The following is a 26371-nucleotide window of genomic DNA, read 5'->3' as shown; positions in this document are numbered from 1 at the left end:
CAAAATTGGAAAGTGAAAAAGCAACAGAATGGACTCCTTCCTGGATGTGCTGTAATCTCAATAGCTATTAACTTTCAAGGTCATTAACTTTATGTACAACCACGGACCAACAGAAATATAAATGCTAGAATATCCAGGATTCTTTGAGGAATCTTAAGGGAGATCTATGTAATCCTGAAGCTTACCTTGCCTTTCTGCTCAAGACCGCATTCCCCTCTCCAGCTCTAGGGACTCCAGGTTAAAAGTCCTTGTATTAGATGCCACCAAAAGTTAGTAATTGCAGCCAACGTTTATAAAGTACTTACTGCTGAATATTGTTCTAAGGACCTTACATTTACTAACTTAACTCATCCTCAAGAACACTCTGTGAGGTCAGTACTTATTCTCATTTTTCTTTCAGATAAGCAAATTGGAGCACACAGAGGGTAAGTAATCTGCCTAAAGTTAATAGCTAGCACATGGTGAAGGCAAGATTCAAATTCAGGCAGTTTGGTTCCAGAGAATATGCTCACAAACAAGACTTTGCTGCCTACTGGGCAGTCAGTGAGAAAAGTTTATCAGGAAAGCTTAACCTGAATTTTACAAATAAGTATTTTAAAAACAAGACTGAAAGAAAGAAGGATAGAACCAGGGTCTCCAAAGCATTTTTTGTCTCTTTTATTTCTTGAGGAACATTTAAAAAACTATTAGGATATTCTATTTCCTACTTTGGAAATCAATTCCATTTTGCATTGCTTCTGCCTTTAAGATGAAGGTTTCTTTGTAATATAACAATCAGTGGACTCTTTCTTTTAACTTCTTTATTAAGTTTGTTGCATAAAAGATATACATTCTCATATTGACAATTCTTGTCATGAACAAAAGCAACAAAAAATAAGGCAACAGCAAGATGTGCTTCACATATAAACAATCACGTGGTAAGAACAAGAAATCTGGCCCTGTACAACAAAAAGATTAGGAAGCAAAATATGAGTAATCCCTGTATTCAGAATATACCCAAAAGTGTGTGTAAAGACAGTGCACCCATAATACAGCTCACTTAAATTCCTGTTTATGATGAATAATTCCTTAATCATCCGTTTTGTGAAATAAGAATGAACATCAAGAAACATGAAATCCAAATTCCATTTATTTTCACAATATCAATACTACACTCAAAATAGCAACTTCATTGAATCTAAATGTTAAATGTTTCCAAAGTAAAAGGCAATCTTAATTTTTTTAACCCTATGAAAGGGTTTGCAAAAACAGGTGGCTTATTTTATTCCACTTGCAAGGAGACTAGGTCCCAGCCTGCACTTACATAGGATGAGCAACAAAGGACAACAAACAAATACCACTAAGAGTAATGCCCGTACATATCAAAATATCTAGTTGAACCATGTTCTTTCTACTTATACAGCAAGTCTGTTAAACAACCAGCATAATGGAAGCTTACACCTCATGCGACAGAATCACTAAATTAACTATACATCTATTAGAAATTTCCAAACCCCGTTCCCAAAACAATTTTAGCACACCTATTAATTACTATAGGTCACTTAGAAAAACACAAATAAAACATACAACCAGTCTTTGCAATTAAAATTTTTTCATAACATATAAACAATGTTCAGATACAAATTCTGAACTAAATATGTTTTCCTAAATATGATTTATGTAATCAAGGCTTTCTTAAACAAAGACAGGTCTTAGGTATATGATCTGTACAAACTTACAGTAGTGTATATTCCAAATAGAGATTTTCTTCCTATTATTATATGAAAATGTAACTCTTTTCTGAGTGAAGATATATGTTAAGGCTTCAGGTGTAAACACTTTGGAAGGCAAACAACTTAGTAAAGAAATAACCAGTCATTTAAAAATGTGTATCATCTCATAATAGACCCCTGAATTTTCAAATTTACATGTGAGAATACATTTACATCTTAAATTTCTAGGAAAGGCACAGGCTTTATATAAAAAAGCAGCAAAATTTTAAACCCACCAATTTATTGAAAAAGCCATTACTTTTATTAGAAACAAATAATGCTTCTCAAGATGTTGGCAACAGGTCATAGAATAGTCACATATTTCATACAGTGTATTTCTCCCTTTATAATTATATTCCAGAAGGAGGTGGAATACCTCCTTGGCCATGGGAAGCAGAAGTATTTGATGGACTGTGTAAACTGGTCTCCTTGTACACAAACCATGCATTTCCTCCCCAAAGTATCATATTCAGAAAGCCAAAGATCTAAGGAAGAGAAAAGTAAACATGAAAATCTAATCTACTTAAAAATTTATACCCATCTTCGTTTTCCTTTAAATTAACATTTCTAGGCAGTAAACCATTATTTCATTTAAAATTTAAACTACCTATAAAGTAGAATAAAAAAAGAAGACTTTCCATGTCAATGCTAAATCTGTATATATAATAACTTATTACCAATGAAATAAAGCTAAAATCTCTACATCTTTAACATATAAAATTATGACTAAAAGAAATCTTAATCTTTGCATCTCAACATTACCAAAAAGATGGGATTAAATTTGAGAAAAATAAGTAAAATCCTATTACTTTGTAATTAGACTTTATTGCTTTCAGGTGAAGAGGAACAGGAATCCATGCTTCCTTCTCTGGGGGCTTTCACTTGCCTCCATCTTAATGGTTATAAACTGTCCCTGGTTATCCTTTCCTGTTTCCCTTCTTTCTCCACTACTATTTATCTCTCCTACTCCAACAGCTACAGGCAGAAGAGAATGGGGGGTCACACAAAGAACTTTACATCACATTCTACATTAATCAACATAAAAGAAATTAGTCTTCCAGTCACAAATCTGACAAGATCAAAGTCTCAGAGATGAATAAACTGAAGCTACCCTTTTAACATTTTTTTTCCTCCAAATATAAGAACAATTGTGGCTTATGATTTAAGACTGGGATAAAGAACTTGAGAGTAGCATATTACTGAAGACCAAATGCTTTACATTTTTTGCATATTTGCATACAAAAACATTTCTGAAATTGTCCATCTCTGATTGTGGTCAACATAAATGCACAAAATGGCTTACTTACTTACTTATCTATTTATTTTACAATAAGACTTTTAAATCACAGAGCTATAACAAAAATCTGGCCAAATTGCTTTACAAGGCAGTATTGACCTCATCCCCCAGAAAAATATTTTCTTGAAAAGACAGAAGACTTCCTTAAACATAATACATGCAGTATATTAATAATGTATTTAGTAATACACTTACCTGTACTTTGGTAAAACAGACTAAATATAATTTAAATTTATATATACCAATTCTTTTTAGATCATTTAAGAAACCATAAAAGTACTACTTTCAAAGACCCAAAGCCCGTCAAACTAGAGAATGGGCCTTAAGTCATATCTAGCCCACACCTTGGCTTGCCAACTTACTAGCTGTGTTACTTTGAGCAAATTAAAGCACAAGCTACATTTTTTTCCCAGCTGTAAAGATGAAGGTAATACTACTACCTCCCACATTCCTTTTAGGGTTACTGGGTAAGTTAAACAAGATGAGTGTAATGTAATGCCCTTAGCACAATGCCTGACACGTAGTCTTTACAAATGTTAGTGACTACTATTAGTGCCTTTCAGCTGAAAGTCTTGCCTAGTCAATTTTAATGAGAAGAAAGAATCAATCACGATCTTGTCCAAACCTGTTAACAAGTAATAATTTTTCTGACATTTTTCTTCACTCTTATAAAGGTAAAGGCTATCTGGTAGCTAGGCTTCTGATAGCTTAGTAAAAATGAAAACAATATATTCATTCAGAAATTTATTAAAAACTATTGCTTTCTTCTATCACTAGTAAAGTTTTTCTAAGTGATAATAAAATATTTATAAATACTGCATACATACCACAGACACATTTAGGGATCCCATACTAGTCACGGAGCCAAAATAACACATCACTCCTTGATGATTACAAGGCTGAAGTTCCTTGACAATACCATGACCAGTAGCTATTTTAATATCTGTAAGAGCTTTAGCCCAGGCTGAAGTGCTCACCAACCACAGAAAAGCAGCAACAAGAGTAACAACAAAGTCCTAAAGCAAAAATAAGTATGAGTTAATAATGAAGAGTTAATTTAAAACTACTACATTTCAAATTCATGATGGAGGAACTGAGATCTCACTGAACTCTGTGGTATTGAGAAATGGCCTACATGACATACCTTGTAAGAAAAGCCACAGTCAGCATTGTACACATTGCTGTTTACTAGCACAGTGCCGGAGTTTCGGCGGTGAACAAGACTTAATCATCTACTTTGGAGTCTAAGATTTTGACACTAGGAATCAGTTTCATGTGGCCCTCACCACAACCATCCATTCCAGGATTACACCTCACTCCCTGTTATCACCAATAACTATATTCCCTCATCATCCCAGTTTCACTCCCCCCCCCCCCCAACTTTCTCAAGATCACTTCTCTTTTCAGCTCCCTCTCCTCTGGGCACCCCAACTTCAAAACTCCTATGACCCCATTGAGACATACAATCTGATTTTTATCACATTCTTCCTCTCTACCTCACTCATGATTTCATTTCCTCCTTAATTTCTATTCTAAAGTCCTTTATTACAACCCCTTGCACACACTCAATTCCCTTACCTTCTCTTGCTCTCTCCTACTATTCTGGCAAAACTGTAATTTCAGTTTAATCCCCCATGATTGGAACTAAAATAAAAAACTTAAAAAAAAAAATCTGGTTGCCAATGATCTGGATAATGAAATGGTAAGAAGCATGCATCCAGGATGAGTTGCTTCTCTTAAAATTCATGACCCTAAAATTTTAAGAATACTCATTATATTGCGGATAAAAAAATAATAATCTCTCAAGGCATCTTCTGACTAGTAGTTTTCTATTCTAGTCTTTGCTACTTATTACATTTTCAAGAATAGGACTAAAGTTTGAAATATTCTGGGTAAGTTTCTTACTGAGTAAGATGATGAAAGAAAAAAATGTATTCTCTTTACTCAATCTATTCTGCTGGGGAACTAAAATTTTGTTAACCAGTGTTGGTTACAAAAATCTAAGTAAGACTTTTTGAAGAATGCATTCGTATGATATAAAGTGTTAAGTCCCACCTTGTTTGGTTTTCCTTTAAATTAACCACCAAAGTGGGAATAATGTAAAATTTGTATATTTTAGCATTATATATTCTCAGCATTCAGGTACACCCAAAGCTACGATTTCTTACACATCTGCAGCAAAAATCTCTGCAGGCTCACAAATGGGTTTTGGAGCTTATCAGTGTTCCCTCCTCCCACCAAATCAATCTGATTGTTTTTTAATTACTTTTTAATCATTTATTTAGACCAAACACCAGTAATCACTTATGACATATAGAAACTGTACTATATATAGCTTGCTCACCAGGTCAAGATGACAATGAATAAATGCCTTGTGATTTGAGAACCAAAAACAGTGACTAATTTTACAAAGTTTGCATTTTGCATTTGAGCTTTTCACTGCTCCTGGTCTTCTTTTAAAAAAATGTAAATAAAAAAATTAAAAAATGTAAATCAAAGTAAAAAGGACAGGAGATTTTTGCGGTGTGGGAGTATTCTTCTTTCTGCTTCCACACTCAACTGTACTTTTGTTGAGGGTAGACATTTTCTCATCACTTGCTAGAAACACAATGCCTTTTGGAGAACTGATAAATAGTACAAGGTTATCACACCTTAAGTTCTCTCTGGGTTAAAGTTCGTAGCTTTGACCAATCTATGTCAAATCCTTTTAATTTCCAGGTTTCTTCCTTCCAGATTCCTAATTAAAAAGCACACTGATGTTTTTCTGATTATGTTCCTTAAGTCTACTTTGCTGCTGGCATGACATTCTTGTATTTCAAAAGCAGGTAACTTTTCTGAAAATGATCCACAAAGTAACCTTAGGGTGAGGGGAGGTGGGGGGAATGAGAGCCCCTGAAGATCATCTCTCTCTTACCTACTGAGAGGACTGTGTTTTTAGGATGCAGTTCTGCAACGCACAACCATAGCTGCTTGCGGCATCCTAGCAGCCTTGGTCCCACCCATAAGTTGGGATCTGTTTCACAGCAGATATTTAGGATTTGGGATACTTTATCTTTGTTTAGTCTTGTTCTTTTGTTATTTCTGATTTTCCATATGGCCCTTAAGCTCCTGCTATTTAACACCAAAAAAATATTGCTACGTTCGCTTAAAAATGGAAGTTGATTTTAAATACCACAATTGAAATGCTCTTAGAAATATCTTAGTAGAGAACTGAGTACATTGCCAAAAAGGCATGTCCTCATTAACAAAGAGTACTTAAAAAAAAAAAAAAAATCAATGTCATATTTGGCTAGATTTTAAAGTTGGCTATCTCAAGAAATTTTTTTTTACATTTATATGGTTAAATTAAAAGAAGAATTCAAAATTTAATTTAGAAGCTTGAATTTTTACAGACACGAAGCATCCTTTATATATTATATCAATAACAACAAAAAACATGTAAAGGGCTAGTTCTAGATTATCTCTCTATGACCATCAATTGATCACTCTGAGATGGAAACTGTCTTTTGACTTTCTGAATGATGCACCTAGTTACAGTTTTATAGTTTTAATAGAGAAACTCTCTACAAAAATAGACTTGGATGCTGCCTTAGAAAGTGTGATTTGTAAAAGTGCACTAAACAAAAAAGGTTCACTGCTAGAGTTAACTTAAAAGTTTGTTGGGATTAATGACAAAATGGCAAGAAATGTCTTCGTCTAGTATTTAAATTATAAAGTCCTTTAACAAAATATAATATCTATATGATTACCATAGTTTGTTTTTTTTTTTTTTCTTCAGTATGCTCCATGGGGGCTTGAACTCCCCTCCAACACAGGGCTTGGACTCATGACCCTGAGATCAAGACCTGAGCTCAGATCAAAAGTTGGATGCTTAGGGACACCTGGGTGGCTCAGTGGCTGAACATTTGCCTTTGCTCAGGGTATGATCCCAGGGTCCTGGGATACAGTCTCACATCAGGCTCTTCTCAGGGATCCTGCTTCTCTTTCTGCCTGTGTCTCTGCCTCTCTATGTCTCTCATGAATAAATAAGTAAAATCTTTGAAAAAGAAAAAAAAAAAAGAGTTGGATGCTTAGCTGACTGAGCTACAGGCACTCCCACAGTTCCTTTTTAAGTAAGTCTTGGAAAGTCTCCAGAAGTTACATATTCTTAATATGTAATTTCTCTTGATTAAACACCGCAAATTTAAATAGTTGGTATCTTTCTGAAAGATGTCCAAGAAAATATTTTATGAAAATGTCAGCTTTAAGAATCTCTTCTCAGATATAAGAAATGAAATAAATAAGAATTGTAACAGACTGTTTTATTCTCTACTTACCATTTGCATTCTTATGATCCAGGCAGCAAAAATTAAAAATAAACAATAAACTGTTATCTTATTTAATAATTTCTTCAAACTCAAATAGCCTTCACTTTAACTTCACAAGTAATTAACTGAGGAGTGTTTTCTCAAGATATAAATGACCAGTATCTCAAAAGCACCTCTCTTCTCCCTTCAAGTCAATAACACTAATACTGACTTTGTAGTTATTCTTTTGTTGTGGACCTCTGGATTAAAACCATGGCTTGGGATCCCTGGGTGGCGCAGTGGTTTGGCGCTTGCCTTTGGCCCAGGGCGTGATCCTGGAGACCCGGGATCGAATCCCACATCAGGCTCCCGGTGCATGGAGCCTGCTTCTCCCTCTGCCTATGTCTCTGCCTCTCTCTCTCTCTCTCTCTGTGACTATCATAAATAAATAAAAAATTAAAAAAAAATAATAAAAATAAAACCATGGCTTATCTCTGCATTTGCACCAATAATCCAGAGGAGAGATTTTACTACCTAAATCTCAGAGATTATTTTTATTTCTAGCTCAGAAGACTCTGAAGCCAAGGAAGGTGTTAGGACTTCAAATCCAAATCCTTTGTTGCCATCTACAAGATTCAAAATTAGCTCATGAATACCATTAGTGCGAATTCTCTAATTTTTACAGAATTAACTGGGTCAGATTTTAATTTAAGGAATTTAGGAATACAGACCAGGAGTCAGCAAACTTTTCCTGAAATGGGCCAGACAATATATATGTTTGGTCTCTCTTACAACTACTTAATTAACTCTGCCACTGTAACGTGAAAGCAGTAATAGTATGGAAATGTTCGGGTATGGCTGTGCTATAAAGAAAACTTTGTTAAAAAAAAATGGCAGTGAGTCAGATTTGGCTTGTGGGCCATAGTTTGCTGATTTCCAATATTGACTCAATAAAACATTGACTCAATAAACATTGTAGAGGCAATAAAGGGGGCCTTTGAGAAAAGAGAAGAAAGATAAGAAGTAGGAAGGACACCGTCATGAGACTACTAGTATGGTCAGCAATTCCTCAATTCAAAGGCATTAATTTCTACTTACTTTCTCTACTTGCAACCTAATATGCTCTATATATTTGAGATCCTTCCAGGTTAAAATAAGACTTAGAAACAAACAGACTTCTGTATTCCCTAGAGTACACAGAAAGTGTTGAAAATAGGCTCAAAGAATTAGGTTCAACGTGACAATGAGAGAAAGCTCAACTTCATGGTAAACAGATCAAAATATGTTGAACTGATTCATGCCAAGAATTTTCATTTCCAGTGTAAGAAAATCTGTATTTATCTTCAAATATAATATCCTTATACAAATGATTTTTGTATAAAAATAGTTTACTTACAATCATGGGAAGTTTTCGACTATCCCGATACAGGCTCGTATAACCAACATAGAGCAAAAGAGCAGCGATGCAGTACAGGAAGACAAAGACTGCAAATGTGACATAGAATTGTGCGGAAGAAGAGTAATCTCCGATAAGGACATAGCTTTTCCAATTTACATCACACACATTTACATCTGGCTGTGCTAGAAATGATGCTTCATTCAACCTGTTAAAAAAAAAAAAGCTCAAATAAATTTGTGAATTACTTGGACTTTCCCAATAGGGACAGAAATCCATAAGTAGAATACTGAAATGACATTTCAAAAAAAAAAAAAACCACTCCCAAAATATATTACAGACATTTTCCTTTGGGGGAAAATTCAAATATTTAAATTAAAAATTTCCTAAGAAATGTACATAAATTATAAATTATGCCCCATAATTAATTGGTTTATGATAGACTGAATATAGACTGCATTAAACACTTTCACACCCTAATACTATTTTCCTGCAATAAAAATTCAGATTAAGAGAGCTGATACAAAATAGTTTGCAATTTGAGACATGCTATTCCATTCTAGGAGCCAAAGTATGTGTGACTAGCACCAGGAGAGCCAATTACGATTTCACATTTTAACCCTAGATTAATTAGCTGCTAACTTTAGATTGTTTTTAAATTTCCTTATCTATAAATTCAAAAGGATCTATCACTAAATATGTCCTAAAAGCTCCTCATTAGGAACTTTATAAGAGAAGGGCTAGCAAATGGACAGGCAAGGATTCATAACCAAAGCCCTGCTGACATATTTTTAGCGTAAGGTGTTATTTAATCATCAAAACAACCTTAAAAGGTAATATTTCCAACTCAGTGTAGAGAAATTTCGAGTCCTAGAGAGGTCAGGTAAGTATTAAGTGTAAGATGATTTACACCATGGCTTAAACCCAGGACATATTCGATCAACACTGAAGTTAAACAGAAATCACAAAATACTCATTTCAGTTTGAGTAAGAAAATAAACACAGAAACTCCTCACTTTATATAAATATATGCCTTAAAACTATATAGGGATGCTATTATTTAGTAATTGTAAATAATACATGCGAAATTTCAATTTTCTTAAGCTATGTTTGCTTCTACATCATGGCTTCTCACGCTAAGGTAATGGAGCAGTCTCTGTTTTGAGTTTAAATTTTCAATCCACCGTGGGATGACAGAATAAAAAGTTTCTAAATGCTTATTCTCATTTTCTTTACTTAATTCATTACAGGCCAGGAACACAGTTTGCAGACAGGCATTGGTCCATGTACCACAGTTTGAGAAGCAATGATTAGCACTTAAAAATGAGCATGTGTGCAATTTAAAATTTTCTACCCCCCAGGATAATAAAGTGCTGGAAATGTTATCGAGTCAGTATGAAAGTAAAAAGTTTTTAACCACAAAACAAACAAATAAATCTCTTACCTGAATGGGTAAGCAAAAGCAGCTGTAATTGTTTTATTTTCAGTAAGTGAAGGGCAAGTCACTTGAATTTCTGTTTTGCCCTTAAAACCTCCACAGGTGGCAAAAGCAAAGATAGAAGCAATCTATACAAAATGAGACCAAAAAATGGGGAAGAAGCATTACTGTACTCAAAACATGAGTCATTAAAGCCTAAATATATTACTAAAATCTAGCTCATTAACATTCTAGAAATTCTTAATTACAAAATAAATGTAGATGGTGATAAATACTTAAAAAATTCATTTTCAATGGTCAATAAATGATTTTCTTTTCCCCTAAGTATAATACAGAAGATAGTTTACCAGCTCATATAACAATTCTTCTGGTCATACTCCAGTGTGCCTACCAAATATTAGTATGAAATTCAGACAAAGTCTTATTTATTAGTATCAAAATCAAAAGGGGTGATTTGGAGGTAACTGTTAAGCCGAGACTGATAAGCAAAGAGGAGATGCTATTTCATGAGTCTGTAGGACCTCATTTTTGAATATTTCAGTATTTCAGTTCTCGAGTACTTGGAAATTTGTCTTCCTGATCGTGCATATGCTTAAAAGAATGCAATGTTCCGTTAAATGCTATATGCATTAAATCCTAAGCATCCTAAATGTTGATATGGAATCAAATAAACTGTAATTCATTCACAGGATAGAATATTATACAGTCATTGAAATGTTGGGCAATATTTAACGACGCTGAAAAATATTTGTTACATATAGTTTGTTTATGAGGTCTAGCTGGCTCAGTTGATAGAGCATGTGACTCTTGATCTCTGGGTTGTGAGTTCGAGCCCTATGTTGGGGGTAGAGTTTACTTAAATGTTTTTTTACACATACAATTGTGCATGTGTCTACACCTATGGATATTATCACACTACAAAAACATTATATATCAAAATTTTAACAGTGGTCATCTCTAAACAGAAAATAAAGAATTTCTTTTTCTATTTGTAACTTCTAAATTTTCTATAAAACAAAAAACCCTCAAATATGGTGTAGTAGCCAAAAGCTTAATCCTTCAGCAAATTCTGATAGCTTTATTTAAAAAGCATATTTTGAATCTGATCATCACCATCACAACATCCTGAGCTGAACGACTTCGTTTGAATTATACTCTAAAAGCCTTCTAAATAATGCTGCTCCTGTCCTTTTCCCTCCTTCAGTCTACTGTCAATATATCAACCAGGGTGATATTTTAAAAATACGAGGCAGAAAACATTATATCCTCCACTCAAAATTCCCCAGTGGCTTCTGAGTTCTCCCTGAATAAAAATCAAAGTTCATATAATGGTCTACAAGATCCTTTCTTCCTTTAATAATTCTGCTTACACATTGCTACTTTTCCCCTAGTCGAATCTCTTTGCATAAAAGTCTCCTTGCTATTCCTTGAAGATAAGAAGGTAGGTAAACTTCTCAGAGCTTAGCACTGGCTACTCTCTCTGCCTGGAATACATGGTTCACTTCCTACTTCACTGCTCCCTGTTCCAAAAGGACTTTATCATGGGGGTATAGCTCAGTGGTAGAGAATTTTAATGCAGAAGGACTTTATCAGAGAGGCCTTTCCTAACCACACTATATCAAATAATACTGCTCCAATCCACAGTACCTTCTTCCTTTATTCATGCTGCTCTATTTTTCCACCATTGTAATTATCACTACCTGTTAATATTTAAGTATTTGTCCATTTTTCACTAGAATATAAACTCAAGGCAGCCTGGGTGGCTCAGCGATTTAGCGCCACCTTCAGCCCAGGACCTGATTCTGGAGACCCGGGATCGAGTCCCACATCGGGCTCCCCGCATGGATCCTGCTTCTCCCTCTGCCTGTGTCTCTGCCTCTGTGTGTGTGTGTGTGTGTGTGTGTGTCTTTCATGAATAAATAAATAAAATCTTAAAAAAAAAAAGAATATAAACTCAAAGGCAGGGAGGCTTTGTTTTGCTCAAGGTCATTCATCTACCAAATAGATAAAATTCAGTACAGGTCTGGTATCAAAGCCCATACTGTTAAACACTGATATAATGCCTCTCATGGATTAATATTGGGCCTTGAATCAGGCCATAACCAGGATAATTACTATCAAGAGATTTTTTTTTTTCCTGTAAAGAGATAGAAGGAATCTGGTTACAGGTATGAAGAGTCTGAGATGATATGCAGTACATAGTTTGGAATCTTCAGTTAAAGCGAATGGATACTCTCTACCCATAAATGTTCATGAATAAAGAATGAAAACACAAGGCCAGAAAACTGGGCACATACCCATTTAGGATTAGAAAAAGAAAACCGGATACTCAAATTTAACCAACGGAACAATGAGGAGTCCGAAAGAGACCTGTGTGTGACTAGATAAATTCCATCTAACAAAGCTGGCCTTGTAGATCACCAAGGAAAGAAGTGTGGTGGTTTTAAAGATATGTCCACAAACTCTGATACTCCTCCCCTCAAGAGGAAAGATTAATTTTCTTCCCTTTAAGTGTGGACTGGACATAGTAACTTGCTTCTAGTAAACTGAATATGATAGAATGAGTTGAACATTCTTTCTGAGACTAGGTGATAAAGAGACTACAATTTGTCTTCTTTTCTCTCTTGAATCACTGGCTAAGGGGGAAGCCAGCTGCCAGGTTGAGAGGAGACTTAGGCAACTTATAGAGATACTCTTGTGATGAGGAACCACAGACTATCAGCAACCACATGAGTGAGCCTGGAAGTGTATCATCTGAGACTTCCCAATGGCCATGTGAGTAAGCTGGGCACTAGAGATGACTCCATTCCAGTCAACAGCTTCACTGCGAACTGAAAGACTCTGGGCTGAAACTCCTCCAGGCTAAGTGTCTCCCAGATTTCTGACCCATATTAGCTGAAATAAGAAATGTCTGCTTTTTTATGTGCTAAGTTTGGGGTAATTTACTATGTAGCAATCATAACAAATACAAAAAAGGACTTCAATAAGTGGTCCAGATAGGCTAAAGACAAATGTAAAATATGAGTCTTTAAACAATTTTAAGATGATAAAAGGAATCTGTGTCCATAAAGGAAAAAATTCTTAAGATTAAAAATCAAACATACTAACCATAAAAGATTGTTAAATTCAACTACAGAAAAAGAACTTTTGAAATGAAAAGTCAGCTTTTGAATATAAAACAAGCTACAAACTAGGTGAAAATATTTGCAATAATGTCACAAAGGATTAATATCTCCTAGTACATAGATCTAAGAGCAATTCTTACCCATGTGTACTACAGAACATGCATAAGCATGTTCAGTGACATGGTTTATAGTATCAAAACACAGAAACAGTGGGAGCACCAGGCAAATGGATAGTATACACCTACAATGGGAAGTTTAATAGTAATAAAGATATATGAACTACAACTGCCCATGTCAATATGAATGAATCCTAGAAACCTAACGCTGAGTGGGGGGAAAAAAGTTGCCTAAGCTTTCATTCTTTGGCATTTTGCCTGTCATTTTTTTTTAAGAAGATTTTATTTATTTATTCATGAGAGATACAAATAGAGAGGCAGAGACATAGGCAGAGGGAGAACAGGCTCCCCGAAGGGAGCCTGATGTGGGGACACCATCCCAGGGACCCCCAGATCATGACCTGAGCCAAAGGCAGACCTCAATTACTGAGCCACCCAGGTGTTCCCAATGTCATTCTTTTAAAACCTTTGGTTAGGGATTCCTGGGTGGCTCAGTGGTTTAAGTTTTATGTTTCAGACTCTTGATTTTGGCTCAGGTCATGAACTCAGGGTTGTGAGACTGAATCCTGTGTAGGGTTCCAGGGTTCTGTGCTCAGTGCTCACTGGGGAGTCTACTTGGGATTCTCTCCCTCTCCCTCTGCAACCTCTACCACCATCCCTGTGCCTGCTCTCTAAAATAAAAAATGGCTTGCCTAAATTAAGATAGCTTTAACTGTAAATTAGATTATGAATTACAAAGATGTAGTACACAAAATGTAAAATATCTCATTGATAATAAATCGTTTATATTGATTACTTGTTGAAACAACATTTGGATTTATAAATAAAATACATTATTAAAATTAATTCACCTGTTTCTATTCACCTTTTTAGTGTGGCCAGTAAACACTTAAAATTATTATGTGGCTTGCATTTGTAGTTTGCATTCTGTTTCTGTTGGACAGGTGCTTTACAGTGATGTCACACTGATCTGAAATGAAGATCTGGTCATGTTACTCCCTTGTTTAAAGGGATTTCCTCAATGACTTTCCAGAACTAAATTTACAAAAACACAAAAGCCCAAACTTCTTAACTTGGCCTAACAGGCATGGCTGATGTACCCTCAATCTTATCCTTCTAGATTTATATGCACTGTACTTCCTGCCAGATACTGTACGACTGTCACTCTGTAATACTACTGCCCCCTGAAACTTATCATGTATTTATGGTTTCAGTGTATTTGTGTCTTCTGTCAGGGAACTGTCCCACTCCAAAGCTGTTCTCTGACAAGCTCATCTTAAAGGCCCTATGCAGCTTCTTATGGTAGAACTATTCTGTCCCCTGGGCGGCCACAGACTTGGGTTCATTAACTCTACTATAGCCATTTTTCTTGTGTCTTGCCTTATTTAAAAACAAAACCCAAAACAAAAATAAAAACTAGTTTCTAACTAAATACAAAAAATAGTAAATAAATGGCATACTGTACTAAAGCTCATTGCTCTTAAGCCTAATGCCTTTCCCTGTCCCTTGGCAGACTGTCATGTCTGCACTTGGTCTTACTCAGGATTTTCAGTGTCTACCCAGCAGAAGGTCTGGCACATAGTAAATGCTCATTAAATAACTGATTAAAGAAAAAAAACCCAATTTCCAATAATCTACAAATAAAATCATATTTCAAGTCTTATATAACCATCATTTCAAAGCTACCTTTTTGTTATAAGTATAAATAAATGTCATGTTTGCAATTCTGGTCTTTATCTCATGGGATAAAAGGGACAAGATACACACATTTTACTACATGAAATACAAAACAACCTGAGGGTAAATTATCCAACTATCTTACTTCTCCCTATATTCTACTGCTATTTTGATTTACATTCAAAATTCTATATTGGCAGCCCATGGTGAAACCTGGCCTCCAGATAATATTTGTGTGATCTTCCCAGAATTCATAAAAAATAGGAGTTTGTTGTTTGTCTTTTAATACCAGCATACTGCACATAAAAAATTGGATTTCCTGCTTTTCCTTGCTTTGGGGAAACTAAAAATATGGCAGCATCAGGCCCATATTCCCATAAAGCAACAACCACGTGGAACTGAATGACAGATGACACGTAAGACAGGGCATGTGCTTTTTCCAGACTGTTGCCATTCTCGGCTGTCTCAACAATACTCAGGATGCATGTTAGTTACCAGCAATCAATGAGCTTATACTCTTGTTTTTCTTCCAAACAGCTTGTTTCACTCACTTACTTTATGAGGGTGGTTCCTATGTGCACTTCAGTTTGTATTCCTAGTCTAAACAACGAGTACTGGTATGATTTATATTGCCTTACCACTTATGAAATTCATTTTCCCATTCCTCTCTACTCCATGAAGAATGGCTAAAACTGCTAACATGAACTTCTATCTGTAGAAGAGCTTGTAAGAATCTAGGACAAGATGGACAGTAAGCTTCTCTTGAGGTCAGAAGGTTCCATATTTCATAATGACAGCCTCAAGTTGCCAAAGATGCTAGGCACATGGCAGATCCCTCATTAATTTTGTAACTTTGGAGTTAACGTCTCTGCTTGGTTCTCTACGCTATTCTCCAAAATAAACTGCAATAGTCAGTTAATTGGTATATGAGAAGTAAATATTTGAACTATTTATATTTATTTTTAGACTTAAAGAAGGAATGAAAGCTTTACTGAAATAAATAGAACACTGAAACCCATGCTGGATCTGTAGGTCCGTGTCACATGCCAGTACAGTATGCTGGGTATCCCGAAGGTAAGAGGAGTTTCATAACATGCAAGGACAGGGATACCTTCACCTATTTTTATTCTGTTCATGTACTGCAATGTGAGTATGCCTGGCTAAGTGAGTTAATGGAATGAATAAGTTACCTAGTTTTAACCAAACCAACCTTCGCAAAACAGACTAATGGCTTAAAAATGTCTTCACGGAAACTATAGACTAATAATACAAAAACTCATATCCGAAAGAGAAAATAGAAGCATTAACCCCCTTTATGAGCTATATTAATTAGCCACATTCCAAGGAAAAACAGATTTTACTTAATCAGATCACAAGATGATGGCATATATATATATCAGATGAGCATTTGAATTTAGGATTTAAAAATATGAATGAAATTTACCCCAATCATGTAATAATGCTGTAACATACTGACATTGAGGGACGCCCGGGTAGCTCAGCCAGTTAAGCATTTGACTCCTGACCTCAGCTCAGGTCTTGATCTCAGGGTCATGAGTTCAAGTCCTTAGTTAAACCCACTTAAAAAAAAAAAAAAAAGATACTGACCTAGTAAAATATCCATCTAAGTTATGGCTGCATATTGGGACTCTATGCATAAAATTTTCTACTGATAGGGATTCATGATAAAAAGTTTGGAGACCCCTGATATTTTCAATGAGTTATTTAGCCTATAGCCAGAGTCCCAGCCCTTGATCCTATTTTTAGAGCCTGCTCAGCTCACTGATGCTTCTATTGGGAACACTAGTATTCATGTATATTTGGGTGTCTTTTACAAGTTTCTAGTTGCAGTGTCCTGATTGCTATTTGGTTTCATCATTAATCTGATGTCATCTACTTTCTGCCCAAGGTTTAGCCTAGAAAATGATCTAACTGAAATCTAACAGAAAATAGATCTAAAAGAAAAAGAAATAGACTTAAAAGTATATTGTGGGATCCCTGGATGGCTCAGCGATTTAGCGCCTGCCTTCGGCTCAGGGCGTGGTCCTGGAGTCCCAGTATTGAGTTCCACATCGGACTCCAGTCCCATATCGGGCTCCCTGCATGGAACCTGCTTCTCCCATATTTAAAAAAAAAACCAACGATTTATTTATTCATGAGAGACACATAGAGGCAGAGACACAGAGGGAGAAGCAGCCACCCAGGGATCCCACAATAAATAAAATCTTTTTTTAAAAAAAGTATACTGTGTATGAGTATTTATACGCAAAATCAAATGAATGCTGTTTTACTAAATCAAAGAATCAGTGCTGAATATGAACTATCACGGCATGTCTGCCTTTATAATCAGTAAGATTAGATGTCTAGAGTCAAGGTACTGATTTTTTTTTTTTTTTAAAGATTTTATTTACTTATTCATGAGAGACACACAGAGAGAGAAGCAGAGACACAGGCAGAGGGAGAAGCAGGCTCCATGCAGGAAGCCTGATGTGGGACTCGATTCCGGGATCACGTTCTGAGTCAAAGGCAGATGCTCAACCGCTGAGCCACCCAGGCGTTCCCCAAGGTACTGATTTTTATGAGTTAAAGTCCTTACACGTTTACTGAAGACATTCATTTTAAAAAACGTTTTGTTACTGATGCTATTTCACTTTATTCCTGCTATGTACTGGGCAGTGAAGTCTGTTACAAAAGGCTTCCATTTCATTCTTCTATGATCTCCCTCTGCTTGTCAGCCTGCTAGTACCGGTTCCGTAACTCCTAAGAATCTGGATCATACAAAGTAAATTTGAGTTCCTGCTGAAGTAAACAGAAGTTTTTTTGATAACTCTTTAACTATTCTACATTGAAGATATCTTTTTTAAAATTTTATTTCAAAGTAATCTCTATGTCCAATGTGGGGTTTGAACTCACACCACCAAAGATCAAGAGTTGCATACTCTTCTGAGCCAGCCAGATGCCCCTATTGAAAACATCTTTATGCCGCCTTTATCTTTAAATAATTGTCAAGCTATTGAATATGGAACTAGAAATCTCCGAGGAACTTAAATATATTTATTTTAAATCATTTCAGACTGTCGTACTTTTATGTTTTTGAAGTAAATACATATCTTGATTGTTGATCTGGCTGGCTGTCCTTAAGTGTATTTGTGCCACTGATTTTGACCTTTTAAGTGAAAATGAGTTTTTTTTCAAGTGTTTTAGGATATCTGATGTAGGCTCAATCAAATTGAGTTTGTTTTTTTCCCCTTTTTCTATACCCGTAGAGTACTTTTACAGTCACTTCTACCTGGCTGCAAATACCACATCTTATGATGATATGCCCAAACTACCAACATATGAGAATATTCAAATGTTCACAAATTCAGATCTCAAGCTAAAAGGTAGGCTGATTCAGGTCTTAGAAGGCTATACTATCGCTCTTTCCACTTGTTTAAGTACTTGGCTCTACTTAGTCATAAATCCAGACCATAGGTCGAAGCTTTTTTCCAGATTTATTTCCCAGATCATCAACAGTCCCTCTTCCACCCATATTTTCTGTTTCATTTCTGGTCTCCAATTTACTGTATTAGAACAGCAATTCTTCACATGTGGTCTGTGGTGTGTTGGTAGTACCCAAGACTCTTCAGAAGGTCCAAGAGGTCAAAAATATTTTCACATTACTAAGACATTATTAGCCTTTTACACTGTGTTGACATTTGCACTATTTGAGCAAAAGCATTTGTGGGTGAAACTATTGGGCTTTAGTTAAGAATAAGCAATAGCATCAAAGTTATTTCACTGCCATGCACTCTCTGTTAAAAAAAAAAAAAGCCAGTTTTACTTAAGAATGTCTTTGTTGAAGCAGTGAAAATTATGATTTTTATTAAATCCTGACCCTTGAGTCTTCTTAATATTCTGCATGATGAAGAAACAGGATGTGCAAATACTTTAACCGCACACACGGTTGTCTCCAGGGAAAGCATCTAAAATAACTGAGTTATATGCTGAACTATTTCTTTTTTTCATGAAAACACCATTTTTACTTGAAAGAATTAGTAATAGACAAAAAACCCTCCCCAAAACAAACAAACAAACAAAAAAAAACCCAGTTATTCAGACATGGATATCTGGCAGATATTTTTCTCAAAAATGAATGAAGTGAGCTTTTTACTTAAAGAAAACTGGTAGCATTTGTTGCATTGGTGCAATTCAAGCTTTTAAGTGAATAATTATGGTTTTAAAATAAATACGTATTCCCTTAAAAGCTTCTGCTTAAATTTCTGATGTGGCAAATATCAATTGATACAACCCACATAAACAAGAGCTCTTTGAGGTCTTCAATATTTAAGAGCGTAAAGGGGTTCTGAGACCAACGTGTTTGAGAACCACTGTATTAAGATACTGCTGTTATCTTAATTTCCTCTTATATATTTTATCAGAGATTGCTATTCATGTGTGGGGTGAGTGTGTATATATGTCTGTGTGTTCTCAAAGCACTTATATATATATGTTATCTATGAAAATGACATCAGACCTACCCCGTAAGAGTGTTCAAGGTATATAATCAAGAATCAAGTAGAAGAAACACAGAACAAAAGGCCAAGGGGTGAGTCTGTAAATCTATTAACAAGCTTCAAGTCCGGAGTGTCCTTGTGGGCATAAAATGCTATTTGAAATCCTTTTCCGTCTTCATTGTGGGGGTCGAGGGGGGAGCATATGCAAATAGCAAGGCTGAGAGAAAGGTAAGTTTCCTAAAAAGATCTCCTACAGACTGATAGCCTAAAAATGTAAAAATTAAGCAAATGGATGAAAACCATCAGTCTATATATGCCCCGTCCCTCACATTGTGCAATACAATTTGAATTTTCAAGGGTGCTCTTCTGTGCTGTTTTTGAACCACAAAATTAGGATAAAACATTGCTCCTGTTTGCAAAAATTTTATAAGTTACTTGAGATGACTAAATATGAGGTATTTTATATAGACTACTGTGTATATTTGAAAGTTGGTTGTTTAAACAAATTGATATATGCAATACCCAAAGAATTAAAGATTTTCTTACTTTTTTTTTTTCACACTAATTTTCTTGGGTAATAATCTGCCCCAAATATTCTCAAATGTCGTCTTTTGCATTTGCTCATTAATTGCAAGAAAAAATCAGTAATTTTCTTGGGTAATAATCTGCCCCAATGTTCTCAAATGTCGTCTTTTGCATTTGCTCATTAATTGCAAGAAAAAAATCAGAAAAACATTCAAACTTAATAAAAGAATCAAGAATATCCTACTCGTTTTTAACTCGTAAGATCTTATTATAAACATGCACCTAACAAACAAGGAAAAAAATCACTTGAGATACATTAGGCTTTTGTTTTCTAAGCCTGCAATTTTTGGTAATCTATTTATTAATTTATCAAAAGACCAATTAGAAATGCAAAGGTAAGGTAAGTTATCAAAATGACTAAGAACAGAGTGTTAAGAGTCCTGGATGTAGTGACCATAATGATGGACACTGGATAAGTTACTGCATCTCTCTTAACATGGAGATAACAACCTTCACAGGTTGCTAGAGGATTAAATGAGAAAATACAGATAAAGCCCTGGCACATATATGTATATTCAATAAATATGTTAATACTGAGAATACATTTGACCAGGACAGAGAAAAATATTCAGAGATGGTTAATAATTCTAAAGTTCAACTTAGTGCATAATTCCTTATATACTCCCCAAAGCATATGCTTAGATTCTTTAAGTGCTAAATATTTGTTCAGCATCCCCCCCATGCAAGATAGCAGCAAGAAAGTCCAAAACAGTGTTTAATATTTTAAAAATATAAAATCACTTCAATGAAAAGCTTTTATCTAAATATTAGAGATATTTGACTAAATATAAAAACCAAGTTAAAATTTACCAGAAAAATCTTAAATACTTAAAAAAAAAAAAGCTGCTTTGATGAAATTAATCTTTGACTTTTACTTCTATGTTCTGCTTGTATACATAGGTCATTTATTCCTACCTAAATTTTATATTGTCACCTTGATAGGCTCCTAAAAGCCTATCAAAACTTGCAGACAAGTGAAATACACACAATGTATCATTTTTAAAGTTTAAAAGATGTGATAGAGAATTGAGTAATCTTGAAGGACTAGGAGATATGTTTGTTAGTCATATGGGGCTCAAGTCTATCCATTGTCTGGGTCTAGTCTTCCTAGAAACACAGCATCTCAGTACTGAAGAACCTACTAAGAATTATTCAGGTAAATTATAATCATTCACATAATTAAATATTAACTCAACCATTCCGACAGCCCTACGAAGTATTGCTATTCCCATAGAAGTGTAACAAAAACTCAACCTTTACTGAGTACTTATTACACAAAGAGTGGGAAGACAATGTCACTGCCAAGCACTGTAACCAGGTGCCAGGAGTAGAGTTAAAAAAAAAAGAAGAGGGCAGCCCAGGCGGCTCAGCAGTTTAGCACCTGCCTTCAGCCATTGACAGATCCTGGAGACCCAGGATCGAGTCCCACTTCGGGCTCCCTGCATGGAGCCTGCTTGTCCCTCTGCCTGTGTCTCTGCCTCTCTGTGTCTCTCATGAATAAATAAATAAAAATCTTTAAAAAAAGGAAAAAGAGAAGGAATACAACATGTACAACATGGTGGCTGCAGTTTAGAAGCAAAGTCCAAAAGTTTCTGCTCCGGTGATTATATTTTTATTCTGTTATTAATTATTTACTGGGCATCTAATCCCTCGAAATTTACATATCATCAGATTGTATCTTAGTCTAACATATTCTAGAACCTTGCTAGAGATAAGCTGATTGAGGGAATTCTTTTTTCCGTTACATGAGTGGTAAGCAGCCATTACCTAGATTTTAGATTTGTTTATAAACTTATTTATTGACTGTTTTTAGAAGTAACCTGCCACACCTCAATCAATGCTTTAGGAACCTTGAACAATTTATTCAAAACAGATTTAAAAATTCTTACGATAGGGCAGCCCTGGTGGCACAGCGGTTTAGCGCCGCCTGTAGCCCGGGGTGTGATGCTGGAGACCCATGTCCCTGCATGGAGCCTGCTTCTGCCTCTGCCTGTGTCTCTGCCTCTCTCTCTCTCTGTGTGTCTCTCATGAATAAATAAATAAAATCTTAAAAAAAAAAAAAAATTCTTACAATGGCCCCTTCTCTAGAACCTTGTTTTATCATTCATCCCGTCTCGCTCTGTTTTTAACCTACAACAATTCTATTCACAATTTCTTCTCTCAAGTCCACAAACACATGCAGTCTTTCCCGTCCTTAAGCTCGGTTACCACAAAATCCCTCCTACCTTCAAGGTCAAATAGTGGTTTACTCTCACCATTCTCACTTTCTTACCACACATCCATTTGGCCTATTACCATCTGGTTTCTGAATTTACTGACACTGCTTTAATAAAGCCACCAACAGCCTCTGGATCGCCAAAACCAAGGTTCACATTTTAGTCCCTATTTTACTTACTTAATCTCTCTCTTGCACCTCCTGATATTGTTGAATTTTTTGAAATTCTAATAGTGATGCCAAGATGTTACTTTTCTCCATCTTCTTAACTATTACTTTCTCCATCTTCTTAACTATTTCTTCTCCTTCTTGCTGGTAGGTATCTGCTGAATCTCCAGCCTATTCTTGCCTTTTTAAAAATTAAACTCCATATAGCTAACTGCCTAAAGAATACCTCCTTTATATGACTTAGAGACCACAAAATTAATACATCTAAAACTGATCTTCAACCAAAAATCTGATTCTTAGCGATGTATCTTGGACAAAGGTACCACTACCAACCTGTCCCCTCTTCACCCTCCAAATACATTCTAATTTCCAAATCTCCTCTATTTCCACTGCAATTAACTTTAGGCCCTCACAATTTCTCTGGCAACAGATCTTCCTTCTTTCAATTATGACCTTTCTAATCCATCCTCTACACTACTGACAAAATAAAAATTTCTAAAAAGGAAACCTAATTATAATATTCACTTGCTTAAAACACTTAAATGAGTCCCAACTTCAAATGGTAGGAATTCTGGGCTTAAGTAGAAAGTACCCGATCAACAACTCCAGGTAATCCTGTACCCTGAAAATACACGTTTTCCTAAAGAAAGGACCCAGGTTATCAAAGGTTAACCCCACAGGATTAAGATCGTTCCACAGGATAAACTCCTAGCTCTTCTGTTAGCCCTATGAAGCCTTTCAGGATCATCTCAGGCTATACCCTCCTTCCCAGAAGTTTAAACCAACCCCAACTACTTTTAAGTTTTCAACCAGGCTATGCTGCTTCAACTTTTCACACCACTGAGCTTAAGTTTCCTTTTGCCTGGGGAGCCACTCCCACATCCTCCCCAAGTGAACAAGTACTCCTCCTTCAAGTGTTCTTTCATGTATGAAATACCCCCTGGTTCCTCCAAGCAACTGACTTCTCCTCTTTCACCTACTATACTTTGCCTATATTTTCATTAAAGTACTTATCAGGTTCTCTTGTGTACTACTATGCTGTTCAAACCGAAAGTAGTGTTTCTTTAAAGAGCTTAAACAGGGTATTTTTCAAAATACGTCAGACCTGTGATCACTAATAAATCTATCACTGATGTTTTAAAATATTAAGGAAAAAAGTCATGTCTATGTTCTCTTTTTAAAAAAGACTGACAAATAACATAAGCACAAACCCTAACAACTGCCTCATTTATTTAGTGAAAACTTTAATTATAACCCTCAACAAGACTTTCTCTTGGGATCCCTGGGGGACTCCTCAGTAGTCGTTGAGGGCCTGCGTTCAGCCCAGGGCGTGATCCTGGAGTCCCAGGATCGAGTCCCTGCGTCGGGCTCCCGGCATGGAGCCTTCTTCTCCCTCTGCCTGTCTTTGCCTCTTTCTCTCTGTCTCTCTCATGAATAAATAAATATAATCTTAAAAAAAAAAAAAAGACTTTCTCTTAACCTTTATATTTGATAAGCCTAACTAAACATGATTTTCCTCCTGCAATTTCAAATTTTTACACACTCAATTTTTCTTTTTATTTAAATCTGGGTTTACAGAACCCTAAAAGTGTGTGTGTGTAAAATACATGTAACATATGAGTAGGCGTCTTTAAAAAGTGTGTGTGTGTAAAATACATATCTGTGCAGGTGTCTTTAAAGTAGACGTTTGTGTGAAATCAGCACTATTTCAGTTTTCAGAAGGCAAGTAAAACTTTGGGGGAATGGTAGGAACCTTTTTTCGAAAATCAGCTTGAGTGCCCAGGAGGGAATCCGAGTTTCTGTGCTACTTAAAAACAAAAACAAAAACCCCCACAACACTCTCAGTGGGGTGGTTTAACACAGGAAATTGGAAGTTCTTACCCTTCGCCACTTGATTCCCTAAAACCTAAGGTTAAAAGAGCTACGGATGTAAATGTTGCCGGCCATAAAAGCAACTCGCCCGCACCTGGACAGACGCCAGCTGCCGGGTAATCCCGGCCTGGAAAAAAAAAAAAAAATCAGCCCTGAAACATGTGCTGGGCCGCGAAATCCGAGGCAAGTGTGCCGCGCCCGGTGCGTCCGCCGGCTCCTCCACGCCACGGACTCCTCGCGGCCAAGGTCGAATTGTACGTCTCCTCCGACGTTACCGACTGGGTAAACCCAACAGGCTCGACGGCGTTCCCGGGCCGCGCCTGAGCACCGGACGGGCCAGGCGCGTTCTGTAAAGTCCTCCCCCCCCCCCCCCCCCAGGTCCTGCTCGCCCGACCCACAGTCTATTTTTATCCCTTTTTTTTGTGTGTGTGTTAAACTGGGAGGCCTCTCAGGAGCAAACTGGGAGCGGAGCGCCCGGCAGACCCCCGGGAGGAGGCGGCGCCGCGCGGCCCGGGTTTCGGTTGGGCGCCGGGGACGCCTCTGCCGCCTTGCGGGCGGGCGTGCAGCCGGGGAGGGGCGAGAGCTCCCGCGGCCACGGCGGCGCCCGGAGGTGAGCTTCGGCGCGGGGGGGCGGCCTGGCGCGGGCCGCGGCCTCCGCCCTGGGGGGGGGGGCGGGGGGGCGGCCTCGGCCTCGGCCTGGCCTGGGCTCCGGCTCCGGCTCCCGCCGCCGCCGCCGCCGCCCCGGGCCCCCGCCTCCCCGCCGAGGGCACGGCCCGCCCGGGCTGGAGGGCGCGGCGGGGCGCGGAGCCAGGCCTCGCCGGCGCGGGCTGCACTCACCCACTCGAGGACCTTGATGAAGCCCAGCGGCTCCTTGAGCGGGCTGACGTTGAGCTGGAAGGAGGACATCCTCTGGGGAAGGAGGGAGACAGAGAGTCAGGGCTGCGGGGCGGACGAGGACGGGGCCGACGACGCCGAGCAGCCGGGCCGCGACCAAGGCCGAGCGCCGCGGGCTCTGGGAGGCGGGCCCGGGACGCCGCGGGGCGGGGCGGGGCGGGGCGGGGCGGTTGAGCCGCCGGCCGAGGCGCTCCGGCGGGGACGCCGAGGGGCGGCCGCGGAAGGCGAGGGGCGGGCAGGGGCGGGAAGGGGCGGCGCCTCCCCGGGCCGCACCTGGCCGAACCGGCTGATCCGCTGGCGGAACAAGTAGATGTTGGACGCCATGCTGCGTGCGCCGCGCCCGCGCCTGACGCCCCGCCCCCGGCCCCGCCCCCGGCCCCGCCCCCGGCCCCGGCCCCGCCCCCGGCCCCGCCCCGGCGCTCCGGGGCCTCTGCGCATGTGCGCGCCCACCCGCAGCTGCGCAGTGCTCGCCGCCCCTCGCTCGCCGCCCGCCCGCCTCCAGCCTCCCGCCTGCCTCCCGGGGCCGCGCGTCGCCCGCGGTTCCCAGCTCGTGGGGGAGCGTACGGAGGGTCGGTGGGCCGAGCCGCGCTCCCCGCCGCCGTTCCGGGCCTTCTGAGTAGCGTGTTGGACGGCTGCTGCGGAACGGCGCGGAGGCGTGGTTCATCAGACGTTCTTAGAGACATTGAGCGTCTTGCAAAATTATCACTTGGAGTCAGGGGTGCAGGGACGTCCACCGAAGGGGAAGCCCTGAGCGGCAGTAGCCCCCCGCCCCCCCTCCCCCGGGGCCTCCGGTGTCTCGGCGGACGCCGCTGGTTCGGCGTGGGGGGCGCCCACCCCCTCAATGCTGAGCGGCCCTCAGCGGCCCCCCAGGACCCCGGAGGTTCCTGGCGGCTGGAAGGGCGGCCCCTTGCCGCGGGTGGGAAGGTGCCAGCGCCCTATTACGCCTCGCAGACAAGGAGGACCTCGCTCGAGCACAACGGGACCCGCTGCCAGCTCTCGGGCACGGGCCTGGGAATTCGGTTCCTTGCCGTTGCCGTTACTCTAGGAGGGTCTGG

General features: G+C 38.4%; 1 protein-coding gene across 1 annotated transcript; it reads right to left on the bottom strand.

Moving 5' to 3' along the window:
* Nucleotides 1-785: 785 nt before the first annotated feature.
* On the bottom strand, nucleotides 786-25449 carry SYPL1 (synaptophysin like 1). The gene is made up of 5 exons (XM_041723257.1): nucleotides 25260-25449; nucleotides 10175-10296; nucleotides 8731-8938; nucleotides 3876-4064; nucleotides 786-2236 (listed from the first exon to the last, which is right to left on the bottom strand). The coding sequence occupies exons 1-5, from the start codon at nucleotides 25326-25328 to the stop codon at nucleotides 2102-2104; spliced, it is 723 nt and encodes a 240-aa protein (XP_041579191.1). The 5' UTR covers nucleotides 25329-25449; the 3' UTR covers nucleotides 786-2101.
* Nucleotides 25450-26371: the final 922 nt, after the last annotated feature.

This window comes from Vulpes lagopus, chromosome 11 (genome assembly GCF_018345385.1).
Source record: "Vulpes lagopus strain Blue_001 chromosome 11, ASM1834538v1, whole genome shotgun sequence".
NCBI lineage: Eukaryota > Metazoa > Chordata > Mammalia > Carnivora > Canidae > Vulpes > Vulpes lagopus.
This window is presented reverse-complemented; position numbering and strand designations above follow the sequence as displayed.